The sequence below is a fragment of the Pteropus medius genome, unplaced genomic scaffold (genome assembly GCF_902729225.1).
Source record: "Pteropus medius unplaced genomic scaffold, Ma_sr-lr_union100, whole genome shotgun sequence".
NCBI lineage: Eukaryota > Metazoa > Chordata > Mammalia > Chiroptera > Pteropodidae > Pteropus > Pteropus medius.
Genome location: NW_024340701.1, coordinates 15601980 through 15615808, shown reverse-complemented (window position 1 = coordinate 15615808; position 13829 = coordinate 15601980). Strand labels below are relative to the sequence as shown.

At 38.8% G+C, this 13829-nt stretch overlaps 1 protein-coding gene across 2 annotated transcripts in view; it reads right to left on the bottom strand.

Annotated features, from left to right (window-relative positions):
• Positions 1-904: 904 nt before the first annotated feature.
• The window catches only part of XK (X-linked Kx blood group antigen, Kell and VPS13A binding protein), a 49070-nt gene continuing 36145 nt past the window's right edge, over positions 905-13829 (bottom strand). For both annotated transcript variants that reach the window (XM_039888167.1, XM_039888166.1), the window contains exon 3: positions 905-4724. In XM_039888167.1, coding sequence (XP_039744101.1) covers positions 3898-4724 — 827 coding nt within the window. In that variant the 3' untranslated portion in view covers positions 905-3897. The remainder of the gene's footprint in view (positions 4725-13829) is intronic.

Genomic DNA, 13829 nt, shown 5'->3' with positions numbered 1-13829 from the left:
CTAGATTAGATACTAGTATTATATCCAATGTTTCCCAAATTTGATCATTGTACTATGACTAAGTAAGAGAATGCCTTTGTTCTTAGGAAATACACACTGAAGTACTTAGGAAAAGAGGGGTAAGAAAAAGTGAGAATGATTAAGCAAACATGGCAAAATGTTAATAGGTGAATCTAGGTGAAGGATATAAAGGAATTCCTTGCACTATTCTTCAGGCTCTACTATTAGCTTGAAATAATTTAAAATAAAACATTTACATACCAAATGAAGTAATTTTAGATTGATCTACTTAAACACTGTACTTGCATAAATTGTTTTCTTAAGGGATTTATTTAACACCAAGAGATCTCTTTTAAAAGACTTATCCTATAGCTATATCCTTCCAAATTCCAAGGCCACCTTCAGAAGAAAAGGAATTACTGAAACAATGAATGTCTATCTAATGATCTGAAATGACCCCGTTAATAAATAACTGGTATTTTTCCAACCATGGATCATCATTTAAATTAGATTATTTGTTCATGTTAATATCAAGTCATCCCTTTGGTATATTTCTGAATCAGTATACAATTTGTCTAGAAGAGATTTATATTGTCTCTCTTTTTTTGTATCTCATATAGCAATCACAGACAGCTAGCTGAGCAGAATCTTAGTATCTAGCAGTATAATTTTAACAAATGGAATAAATGTTTATAAAACAATCAGAGGTGATTCCATGGACTGTTAGTCTTACAAGGCAGAATCCTAGCACTCTCAGATTTCTCACGCTACAGAAGGAATTTCCAGGTGAGGTTACAAAACCATAATTAATCACAACACAACCATTTTCAAATTACTGTTTTAAAAATAGTTTCTGAAGTCAAAAAGCCATAAAAAGAACTGTATTAGGAATGAAACGCAAGGAGAAATTGAAAAATTAATTTATTATATGAAGAAACATAAACAATATTAGAGTCAATGGCTGCACAGAAGCAGCCTGCAAAAGCTCACATCCACAATTTACTGGCTGAGAAATACTGACACATACACTCATAACCATAGCACTAATATTCTAAGGTGGTTCCAAGGAAATGCTGTATTTGACAATCAATTTTAATGTTTATTTTCCCATCTACAAGGCTGAAAAGATTAAACCCACATTCAATTAAAGTCTAGCAAGATCAGGCATTCAAGTTGTAAATTATCAAAAGATGCTGCTATGTTCTTTATGAAAGATGATAGATACAAAAATGATAAACTCATCTGCCATCAAAAGCAATTTCTCAGATTGCAGTGGGTGTTTTTTCTTCAAGTATCAAGTGTTTGGGTACTAATTTTTATAAGTAACTAATGGTAAGAGGAAGGGCAAGGGCTGAATTTTCTCTAAGAGTAAAGACCACTTACACTTGCCCTTCTTTAAGGCCAAAGGCCAGCATATTCACTCAAGACACTCATGTGGATGATGCTGCTGTTACTTTTCTAACAGTAAAAAAAAAAATAATAACCTGTTTATAGATTTGAATAACTATAATAACAACTCCTTCAATATTTATGGCACTTTAAAAATATTTTCAAAGCATTTTCACACCTATAATTTAATTTGATCTTTCCAACAACCTTGTGAGGTAGGCTGGGCAAGTATATCATCCAAATTTGGTGGGCGAGGAAACTGAGGCAAAGAGCAGTTAGGTAACTTGGGCTTGACAGGGAGATGCCAATCTCTACACTATGCTGTCTCCACTAATGAAGAGGGAAAGTCTAAACATGTTTGATGATCTTATTTCAATATATTTTGAAGAAATACTTTACTTCCATCCAGTGAAATGATAGTAATTCAGTTGGAGCAGCTGTCATGACAAGTTATGGTATATAATTAATTAGACAAAGCACTGAGAATTTTGGAAATTGGAATTATAACTAAAAACCACATTTTAAATCTCAACACTTGAGAGAGTTTGCTGGTTTGTCTTTAGGGCAGCCTAGCTCTGCAGTCTGACCTATAATTTTACCATCTCAGAGGTATAATATAAATAATTTTAAAACAAAAATTCTCAGTTCTCCATGACTTAAATTTTCATCATGTACAAATGAAAGGGGTGGTTTCTTTCCCCACAAGTAAATGAACATACATGGCCCAAAAGCAGGGGTATCTGTATATCTAGGGTTAAAAATGACAAAATGACAAAATTTAGTTACCAAACCTCTTTGTCCTTATATAAGTGGCTCATAATTGGGCTTTAGGAGTCTGATGGACCATCACTGTTAGTGTGGTTTGAGGTCACTCAAAATGCTTACCTATCTTCTACATCAAAATGACTTAAAATGTATTTAAAGGCTCAGATTTTATAATGGTTCTTGAAACAGGCTTCCAAACCAAGACTGGGAAGTACCAGTCTCTTCATCCCTGTCTAATTATGACCACAACTCCTGCTCAAGCTCACCATATTTAACCTGTCCCTTCATAGACTGGCTGAAACTAGATGGGTCAGAAAGTTCAGCCAAGTCCTTAGACTGTCAACCCTGATTGACCTGTAATGTCCAGCTTAGTCAGTGACAGGTTACCTGCTTCTAGATATTTCATTATCAAGGTTCTTATAGTAGAAATAATGGCACTAAATCCAGGAATTTTTCCAGGGAGACTGAGGATATGCTAAGCAATCCTTTTATGAAATGAATAGGGTTCAGAAATTATACCGAAGATAGGAGAGTGTAGAAGGATAAAATTGGGAATCTTGTTTAAATTAACTCATAATCATGCCAAATCAAAATGCATTCAGTTAAAAACAAAAATCTTCTGGTCATTTTATCACTTTATAATTTTAAGGTTTCTGAAGTCGTATCTAATTTGGAGGGAGAAGAAAAACCTTTTCCTTCAAATAATAAAAAGTAAAATGTCCTATATACCTGTGTTAGGTGAAAGATTTCTGTGGAGTTTTCTAGAAAACTTAAGTTAACCAAGGTAACTTTTGTCTGAAACTTTCCTGACAGGTAAGGAAGAGGGGAAGTAAAGACTGTAAGTTTTATTTTCTTCTTTATTAAGAAGGCAAATCATAGTAAGTTCTGTTAGAAATTTTCCAAAATTGTAGGACAGGACTGAACCTTGAAGAGGTTTAAGCCTACCTTCTAACAAATTCATATCTTCAACCCTTCCGAGAAGGTAGGAATTCTGCTTACAAAAGCCACCATCATTTTGGTGTTTTAACAACTCTCTTGATCGAGAATTTATTCAATATATTGAAGGAACACACCACTTTCCTAAAATTCTAGGGCTGCCATAACGAAATTTAGAATTCAATTTTGCATCCATGGATCTTTGGGAATAAAGTCTCCAAATCTAGACTTTTGAATCAATTAGAGATAGCAGATCAAGGTGGCTACAGTTGGTTATATACAAAGAGCCTTAATGAGATACAAATGGAACATCTGTCTACTCAAAAACCAACCTTGAACAGCCCTCTATGAAAACTCTGACGGAAATTATGTTGCTGATTGCAAAACCCCAGTAACCTTCTCTGGTCATTAGGATAGCTCTTGGATGAAAAGTATGTTCAGGGATAATAAAACATTTGGCTACCTAGACCAGCAGTCCATAAAACTAGAAAACAAGAAAGCCCCTGTCCTCATTCTACCTGATGGATCTAACCAGCTCAACAGATATTATGGGTACTTTGTCAGTGAAAAGACCAGTAACACCTGGGAGAACACGGTCAACTATAAATGGTGGTGCCTTAGGCTACCCCTCCAACACTCAGGGGTTTCCCTGGCTTCTCTCAATAGTTCCCACATACCCAAGAGCTCTCTAAAGGGGAGCAACTCACAAGAAGTTGAGAGCTAAATTCCTGCTTTATTAACTGTGCAGGGATCATCACTTATATGAAGAACAGGGATCACCCCAGAAAACAAGAGACTCAAGTCTCATTAAGCAGAGCATGACTCATCGGCCGTCAAGATCTGGCTCGGCATAGAACTTATTTTACTGCTAGAAGGTGTCTCATCTCTGTCTTCGGGTGACCTTAGATCTGTCTTTCCTATAGACTCTGAGGATTTCTGTCGCCTGCAGGGACAGCAAACACACTTTAGCCACTGCTGAAAGCTGTCAGAAACACTGGAGGAAAAGAGCTTTTTGCAAGGGTGGAAGAACTGATAGAACACCAGCATAAACAGAACGGCTGTGCAATACCCAATGAGCAACTTCAGAATCAACAGAGGTGCACACACATACATATAGATATCGGTCTTGTAAAGATACCACATGAGGAGGAGGAAGGCATTCTCAATGAATCTTAGCATGTAGTATACCAGTAGCCAGTACCAGTTTTGGGACTTGCTGATGAGGTCAGGGTTATTGATTTTCAGCTGCACTGCTGACCAGCAGAACATGTTGATACCGGCATAGAGTAAGGTGAGAAAGCATAGTACGATGGTGGTGCCCACTCGACTGAGGGCCTTCTCGATGTTCTCAGGGAATGGGGAGCCACTGCACCAGAAAAGGATCCAGGGGTATATGAAGAAACTGAAGAAGTTGATGAGTATGACCAGCACCACCCAGGCCTTCAGGACGGAGGTAAAGAGCACCAAGACAATGACACGGGTGGCAATCTCAAAGCTCCTCCAGAGGAAGATACAGACATAGGCCAGAGGTTTCACCTTGACATCATATTCATCATACTTGATCTTGATGGCTAGGATGTTGCAGCGTAAGGCTCCATACACAATGGACAACAGGGATAGGAACATGCAAAGACCTGGGGAGAGAAGAGAAGCACTGTCAAGTCTCACCTCCACCAAGAATGCTACTGTGGCAGACACTGTCAGTCCTCTACCCATATTCCTTGGAACCTTCCGTGCCCAGACTGACTTCCACCGGTCAGTATCTACTCACTGTACAGTAGGGCTTTTTCTCGGGCTGTAGAAGGATGCTTTGCCCAGGTGCTGGACAGTTCTGAGGAATTAGTACCCCTGGGAGAGCCCTCAATACCCCAATTACAGGCCTGATAATATCTGGAATGTGATTACTCTAGCTCTCCCACCCCTTGAGTAGAATAATTCTGAGTCAGGTATTCTATACTGTTTACCAGTATTTTCTCATAGGATTACTTTAAAGTCACCCACGTTGACAGTTGTCCAGTAACGTTCACTTTATTGGCTGCCTTCCCTTCCGCATCTCATTTCCCTTCTCCCATGCTCTTTACACTGTCCTTCAAAAATACCTGCAGCGCTCAAATACTTGTCTCAGGGTCTGCTTCAGGGTCGGCTCAAACTAAAACACCTTCCTAACCTCATCTTGCTCTGTCTGAATATGTAGTCTCCCTTAAACGGTACATTTTATTTCCTCAATTAGCTTACAAGCTCCTGAAGAGTCAAGAGTGACCACGTCTGATATTTCTTCTTGATATTCTTCAACATACACCAGGAGTAGGTACACAAACAGAAGGCCCTCAACAATAAATTGCTCACCAAGTTCCTCTCTTTCTGCAGGACTTTTAATATTGATATTCTGATTAGAGAATGCTCACTTTTCTTTACTCTTTAGTAGTTACAGTCTCGAATTCTGCAGATTGCTGAAGAAATGAAAATCTGTTACTGAGAGTCCATCTGTCTTAGGCTGAAGGGCCTTAGTGTTTTAGGAAGTCTTAACTCTAGCTGTTTATTTCTTAAAATAACTTATGGCTAATGGGTTTATCCAGTTTATATAAAACAGCAGGACAAGATGTGGCTCATTTAAATGGAGCATGGTACTGTGTTTGAGAGCATGACACTGTTGGCTGTGAGTTCTGTTATCTAAGAAATGTGCCGCCAATTCATAAGCACAGACTGTATGGTCAAAATGGAAATATAATTACTTATTACAGGCTACCACTACCTCCAAACACTGGAGCAAAGAGGGAGGTGAGGCAGGGCTTGGAGTCAGAAAACAAGAGTCTGGCTCTGGTTTTAGTCTTGTCTTGCCAGGCTACACTGGGGAAATGGACATCTCTTTGGGTTCTTTTTATCACCCATAAAATTGAGGTGGTAATACCTTCTGTGCCTGATTCTTAAAATGCAATGTCCATGTAACATAACTGTCTCTGTCTAAATGTATAATTTTAAATGCATGAAATAAAGGATTTTTTCTTAAGTTCTGAGTCAACGAGAAAATGTCTATATTTGGTTGGCATAAAAACTCTGAAGCCTTGGTACTTATTTGCCTGGGAGAAACTCAATTTTACTCAAAGCATCAACTTTTCTCATAGTCTTTGACATTGATTTAAATCACCAATATCACTCACTGTATAGATTGTTGTCTACTAATCAAATTTAAAATAAAGAAGTACTATCACGGGAGTAGGCTGGGAGGTAATTGGACTGAGTTATTTTTCCGGAGAGGCTATTTCAATGAAACATTTTAAATCAGTACATATTGGTGACATATTTTTATATGTGTGTTTACAAATTTCTATACCCTAAGAACCTACTATTGAATAATTTTCTCTTAGTCCTTATGTTTTTCCCACTATAAGAAAAATACTTGAAATGCAGATGAACTAAGCATAATTAATTAAAATGTAAATTATGTATTCATACACATACAGTATTTATACTGTTATATTTATGATACTTTAATGCCAAATTATTTATTACTTTTAACAATGTAATGACCCAATTTTAAAGCATTTATTCATTTTTCCCATGTTAGGCCAATTATATCCAAATTACATTTTTTTCTCTATCAAGACAGCCAATTATTATCCAATCCTTTAGTAGCATTCTACCACTGAAGCCTTCTGAGAATGCAAAGAAATTGTCCTGAAATCACTGACTTCAATCATCACTCCCACTGTTGGGTGCTCATGCAAAATGTCACAGAAAGAGAGCCAAGAAGTTTCCGGTTAAGATGGCAGAGTAGGTAAATGCTGAGCTTGCCTCCTCTCACAATCACATCAAAATTACAAATAAACTACAGAATAACCATCATTGAAAATTGCCTGAAGTCTATCTGAAAAGAAGTCCTACAACTAAGGACATACAGAAAAAACCACATCAAGACTAATAGAAGGCACGGAGATGCTAAACAAGCTGGTCCCACACCTACATGTGGCATTTAAAAATTAAGAGAGATATCTCAACTGTGGAGGTCCCCCTGGAGGAGAGAAGTCTTGGTCTCACAGCGGGCTCCCCAGTCCAGGGTTCTAATGCCAGGAAGAGAAGTCCTGTCAACTTCTAGCTGTGAAAACCAGACAAGATTGTGGCTGAGTGAGACGGAGGGCTGCTAGAGTCCTAGACATTCCTCTTAAAGAGCCTGCACACATGGACGGACTCATTCCTCTGAGTTCTAGCACTGCAGCAGCAGCTTGAAAGGCACCAGGAACACACAGGGAAGAACTGATTTGTCTGACTTCAGGGCAAGGACTGGAGGAGCAGCTTTTTCCCAGACAGAAGTGCTCGCAGAAGCTACTGTTTCTTTGTTGGGCCCTCCCTGCTCCTAGTGTGCAGATGTAGGTGGCCATATCTGAGTTTCTGTCAACCTGGCTAACATGTGTGGCCCTGCCCTGATTATTCTCTGAGACCCCACCTCACCCACTTGTGGGCCCACTCAAGCCACTTCCAGTGCCTTCTCCATACAAATGGCCTGTCTTGGCTCATGCTGCGGAATTTCCTAAAATCTCTCAAAGGTTCACAAACTCAAAACAAGCAGTGTCTGGCCTTGGTGTACCTTGTACCTCTTGCTGAACATCCCAAGCCTAGCAATAGCAGACATCAGCCTCAGTTTGTGGCTTGGCCTCTCAAGGCACCTCCAAGCCCAGCATGGGTGGCCACCATCTTCGGATTGCTTGGTGGCTCATGTCAGGTGGCCCCGAGCAAAGCACAGGCTGTGGCTGAACTTGGCCTGTGCAAGGTCCCCTCCCAGGAGTCCTCAGAGTGACATGCCCAGTGGCTGGCTTTAGACTGAGCCCAAGCACCACCAAGGGCCGCATCTGGGAACAACACACCAAAAAGGCACCGTGGTCAGGCACCAGGGCCCTGCTAAAGCGAATCTTGCTCCATAGGCTCAGCACCTGCACAACAGCTCCTCCACTGGTCATGGCCAGTCCTCACAACCAATCAGTCCAAGGGTCAATACTTCCCATTGACGTGCAAACAGTAATCAAGCCTCGAATATAACAGGAGGTCATATTCAATGCATACTGGACACACATGGAGCCCCTGACTCAGGTGACCAGGGAGACTGTGCCACTGGGACCCACAGGACATCTACTACATAAGGCCACTCTACTGAGACTGTGAGACATAGCAGCCCTACCTAATACATAGAAATAAAAACAGGGAGGCAGTCAAAATGTGGAGACAAAGAAACAAGTCCCAATTGAAAGAACAGAACAAAGCTCCAGAGAAAGAACTAAACAAAATGGAGCAAAGTGATCTACCAGATGCAGATTTCAAAACAATGCCAATAAGGATGCTTAATGAATTTAGGAGAAGAGTAGATGAACTCAATAAGAGCTTTAGCAAAGAGATGGAAAACATAAAAATAGAGATAGAAAACATAAAAGGGAACCAGTCAGAAATGAAGAATACGGTAACCGAAAGAAATGAAAAATACATTAGAGGGAATCAACAGATTAGATGAAACAGAGGACTGAATTAGTGATTTAGAACATAAGGTAGCAGAAAACACCCAATCAGAACAGCAACAAGAAAAAAGAATCCAAAAAATGAGGATAATTTAAGGGGCCTCTGAAACAATGTCAAGCATACCAACATTCACATCGTAGGGGTACCAAAAGAAGAAGAGAGAGAGCAAGAATTGAAAACCTATTTCGAGAAATAATAATGGAAAACTTCCCTAACCTCATGAAAGAAATAGGCATACAAGCCCAGGAAGCCCAGAGAGTCACAAACGAGATGAAACCAAAGAGGCCCACACCAAGACACATCATCATTAAAATACCTAAGACAAAGACAGAATCTTAAAAGCAGTAAGAGGAAGGCAGTTAGTTACCTACAAGGGAGCTTCTATAAGTCTGTCAGCTGATTTCTCAACAGAAACTTTACAGACCAGAAGGGACTGGCAGGAAATATTCAAAGTGATATAAAGTAAGGACCTGTAGCCAAGGTTACTCTACCCAAGCAAAGTTATCATTTAAAATCGAAGGACAGATAAAGAGCTTCTGAGATAAGGAAAAGCTAAAGGAGTTTATGACCACCAAACAAGTATTACAAAAAAATGTTAGAGGGACTTAAGAAGAAGATCAAAAATATAAACAATAAAATAGCAATAACTACATATGTATCAACAATTACTTTTAATGTAAATGGATTAAATGCTCTAATCAAAAGACATAGGGTAGCTGAATGGATAAGAAAGCAAGACCATTACATAAGCTGGCTATAAGAGATTCACTTCAGATCGAAAGACCCACACAGACTGAAAGTAAAGGGATGGAAAAATATATTTCATGAAAATGGTAACAAACAAACAAACAAAAGCTGGGGTAACAATATGAATGCCAGACAAAATAGACTTTAAAACAAAAATATAACAAGAGACAAAGAAGTACCCAGTAATCTCACTTCTGGGTATTTATCTGAAGAAATCTGAAACACTAATTCAAAAAGACAATGTGCATCTATATGTTCATTGCAGCATTATTTACAATAGCCAAGATATGGAGGCAACTTGGGTGTCCATCAGTGAAGGAATGGATAAAGAGGTGGTATAATGGAATATTAGTCAGCCATAAAAAAGAATGAAATCTTGCCATCTGCAACGATATGTATGGACCCCGAGGGTATTGTGCTGAGTGGAATAAGTCAGTTAGAGAAAGACAAGTGCTATTTGATTTCACTTACATGTGGAATCTAAAGAATAAAATAAATGAACACAACAGAAACAAAGTTATAGATACAGAGAACATTTTGGAAGGGGGATTTGGAGGGATGGATGAAAAAGGTGAAGGGATTAAGAAGTACAATTTGCTAGTTACAAAATAGTCATGGGATATAAAGTACAGCATAGGGAATATAGTCAATAATATGTTAATAACTACGCATGGTGTCAGATGGGTATTAGATTTATCAGGGTGATCACTTTGTAAGTTATATAAATGTCTAATCACCATGTTGTACCCCTGAAACTAATATTATATTCTATGTCAACTGTAACTGAAAAAAAAAATTAAAAAAGAAGGGGGTAGGAAGAGAGATACACTTGGGAGATAAGAAGCTTGTACAAAATGCTTGGAAAGTATATTTCTACCTCTAGAATTCAGCTGGTATCTAATGAATGGCTAGGATGATACTCATGCAAATACCTACTTATTCAGACTTAAATGAATAAACATTCCCTGACATCATTTCCCAACCTCATCTTCGCACAGTCAACACAAAAAGGGAGCAGTTGGCAGTTCCACCTATTTAAGTGGCACTTCGGAGAAGTCTAATGTTCCCTAATAATCCTATTCTCATTTCCTATGAAGGTGTGTGTGTGGGTGGGGGGGTGCATTTTGCCATTTTCATCTTTTATTAGAAGGCAAGACATCATTTTAGGTAAAGCTAAAAAGGTTTTGGCAATATTCCAAACCTCTGCCTCACTTACAAAGCTTCTCGTTGAATTCCGGCCAAAAAAACTTCCAAATGAACTATCTTCCTATTTCACAGGCATGAATTTATTAGGCATGATTTGCTCATTTCCTAACTTAATACCAAAAACTTAATCTCTAGGTTAAGTGATGGAGACCATTTCCTTCCCAAGGATTTCTCTTAGGAAAGGAATTCTAACAGTTTCTCTGTTACTTTGGAGAGATAACAGAGGCTGCTTCCAAGATGGAAGGTGGTAAGTGGTCATTCTCTGTAATGTGACCACTGTCCACGGACAATGGATCTTCAGTAAAATGGCTGAACTTGTGAAATTCTCGGGTGGAATAGATTTTTCAAAAAACTTCGTGAACAGCTTCAAGGGAGGAACTAAAACAGCCTGAAGGGATATGGTGTGCAGTGGCAGAAGGAAACTGGATGAGTTAGCACAGTAAGCTTCTGGAAATTGAAATTTTAACCAGATTTCTGAGGGGTTGTGATTTTTAACTCTTTCTCTTAATGCAGTAGACAAGGTATCTTTCTCATTATCTGGAGCCAGGATCTCTACCTGTACTATACTCCATGACTGCCTCCTTCTCAAAAATCTTGCTCCATCAATTATCATTTTCCTCTCCTAAATTTTCAACTGCTCTCCCTATCTTGGCCCTTTTTCCTGAGTGTATGAATATGCCTAAGTTAGCTGCATCTAAAAAACCATAGTAGTTGGCAAAACCATACAAAATTGTTGAAGCTATGTGATAGCTACACAGAGATTTATAATATTCTCTCAATCTTTTTGTGTATTGGAAAATTTCTAAATAATACTTCCTTCCTTAAGGAAGTGAGGGTGGGAAGAAGGAGAAAGGAAAGAAGGAAGAAAAAAGAAAAGGGTGAGGGAGGGAGAGAGGAAAAAGTTCTTCCTTCACCCTGCATTTCTATCTAGTACTACACTCTGACCCTTTTCAGCCAACCCTCTTAAATTAATTTATCTCTAATCAAAATACTCACATTCTAATCCTCAACTCCACGTAGTTTGGATTCTGGTCTTGCTCCTTCCTGATATCTCTGCAACGTTTGATGCTGTTCATTCCCACCTTCTTGAAACTTTTCTTGTGGAAGTGATCGCATCATTTTCTCCTAATCATCCTCTCACTTTCTTTGCAGCCCCTTCTCATTTTCTTTCATAGGCACATCGTTCTCTTCCATTCAGGAACCATGGTTTTATTTTCTCCTTCTAACCTTAGGCCTACCAGATTTCTCTTCCTAGATACCTTATAGGTGACTCAAAAACCAAAACCAGAACCAAAACAAAACAAAACAAAACAAACAAACAAACAAAAAACACGGACAGAAAAAACTTGTATTTCCTTGAAATCTCCTCTTATATTTCCTCTAGCAGTTCATGACACCATCACTGCAGATCATCCTATCTAGAAATCTATGTGTTAACTTGAACTTTTCACCTTCCTCTCCTGTCACACCCAAACAGATCCATAAGCTCTTGCTACTCAGTGTGGCTCATAAACCAGCAGCACTGACATTGACTAGGAGTTTGTTAGAAGTGCTCCACCTCAGACCCATTGAGTCAGAATCTGTATTTTAACAAGATTTTCCAAGTGACTGTATGGCCACTAAAGTTTGAGAAGTACTGCTCTAAGTTATTTTCCTCCTCCCTTTCTGGTTCTGTCACTTGTTTACTCTCATGGCTCTTGCCACAGGGCTCTAACTCATCTATTTCTCTGCCACCAGCCTTCCTCTTTTCTTTGCCCGAATAAACCCTACTTGTTCTTCAAGGTCCAGTTAAAATGTTACCTCATCAATAATGCCTTTCCTCAGCCTTTATTCAATTACATTCATTCAGTTGTGCTAGATGCTTCCAAGACTCTCCTAAGCTCAATTAACTGCCACTCTGTTGGGCTTTCACAGCCACCTATGCATATCTTTATTTCATCACTTGGTACCTTTGGTTTAGTGTACTCTCCTAGAGGTAGCTACTGTTTCATACAGATTATCACCAGCACCTAACACAGTGATTGGCACAAAGTAGGTTATTGATTTATGCATGTTGAATAAATGAATCAAAAATTACACAATCTGTGAACTGCCTTTTTTCACCACTGAATGAGTAATTTAGGCTCCAAATCTCTCGCAGACATAATTGAACTCAGAAATGAGAATTCTCAAAGCCTCTTACCAGAGGGTGACTTCTAGGGTTATGGGCTTCCTATGTAAATACACTTGCCTTTCTCATGTGCCTTCCTCAATTAAGAAGTTGTAGCTGGGGTAGGGGAGGGTGAGTGAAAAAGGTAAAGGGGAATAAGAGGTACAAACTTCTAGTTATAAAATAAATAAATCACAGGGATGTAATGTACAGCACAGGGAATATAGCCAATAATATCATAATAGCTTTGTATGGTGACAAATGGTTTTTAGACTTATTGTGGTGATCATATAGTACGGTATATAAATATCTAATCACTATGTTGTACACCTTAAATTAATATTATATTGTATGTCAACTATACTTTAATAATAAAAGAAGAGTTACACCCATTTCCAATATTTCTTGAGAAGTAGAATCCAAATTAGAAAAGATCTTTAAGACTTAAGTCTTACTCTGAAAAAGTTTTTTTTGAGATACAGGAGGGAGGCCTGCAAACAGGGAGATGTAGGAACAGTGCAACATTCTCTGACCATAGAAGTAACTAAGGAAGTGAAGTACTGCTTCAGAATGTGGGGCCCAACCAGAATTAAGACAAGTCTGGGTTATCCTGGTAGTGTTGTCTTCCTGGCCAGTTATCCAGATCGTTGTTTTTGCTGGATTCCATGGCTTACTCCCTGGAGTTATCCTTGACCACTCATCCTAGGACCCAATGTTCTGCTTTAATTTCACTCCAGGCCCTGACAACTGGTTAGCAAACTGTTAATGAAGAGGTTGAAAATGAGAGAGATTATCATCACTATGAGCTTGTAGCCATATTTGCCACCTTTCCTCCTCAGTCGCTACCACAAATACTGCTTTTGTTCTTTAACAGCTTTACCAAGACATAATTTACATACCATGTAATTCACAGTATACAATGTACAATTTTATGGGGTTTTTAAAAATAGATTCACAGATATGTGCAACCACCATTGGAGTCAATCTTAATCCCCTCCCTTCTTTTCTTCTTTCTTCCTTCCTTCCTTCCTTCTTCCCTCCCTCCTACTCTTCCTCCCTCCCTCCTACTCTTCCTCTCTCCCCTTCTCCCTCCCTTCCTCCCTTCCTATTGAGGTAACTTTAGCTAATAACATTA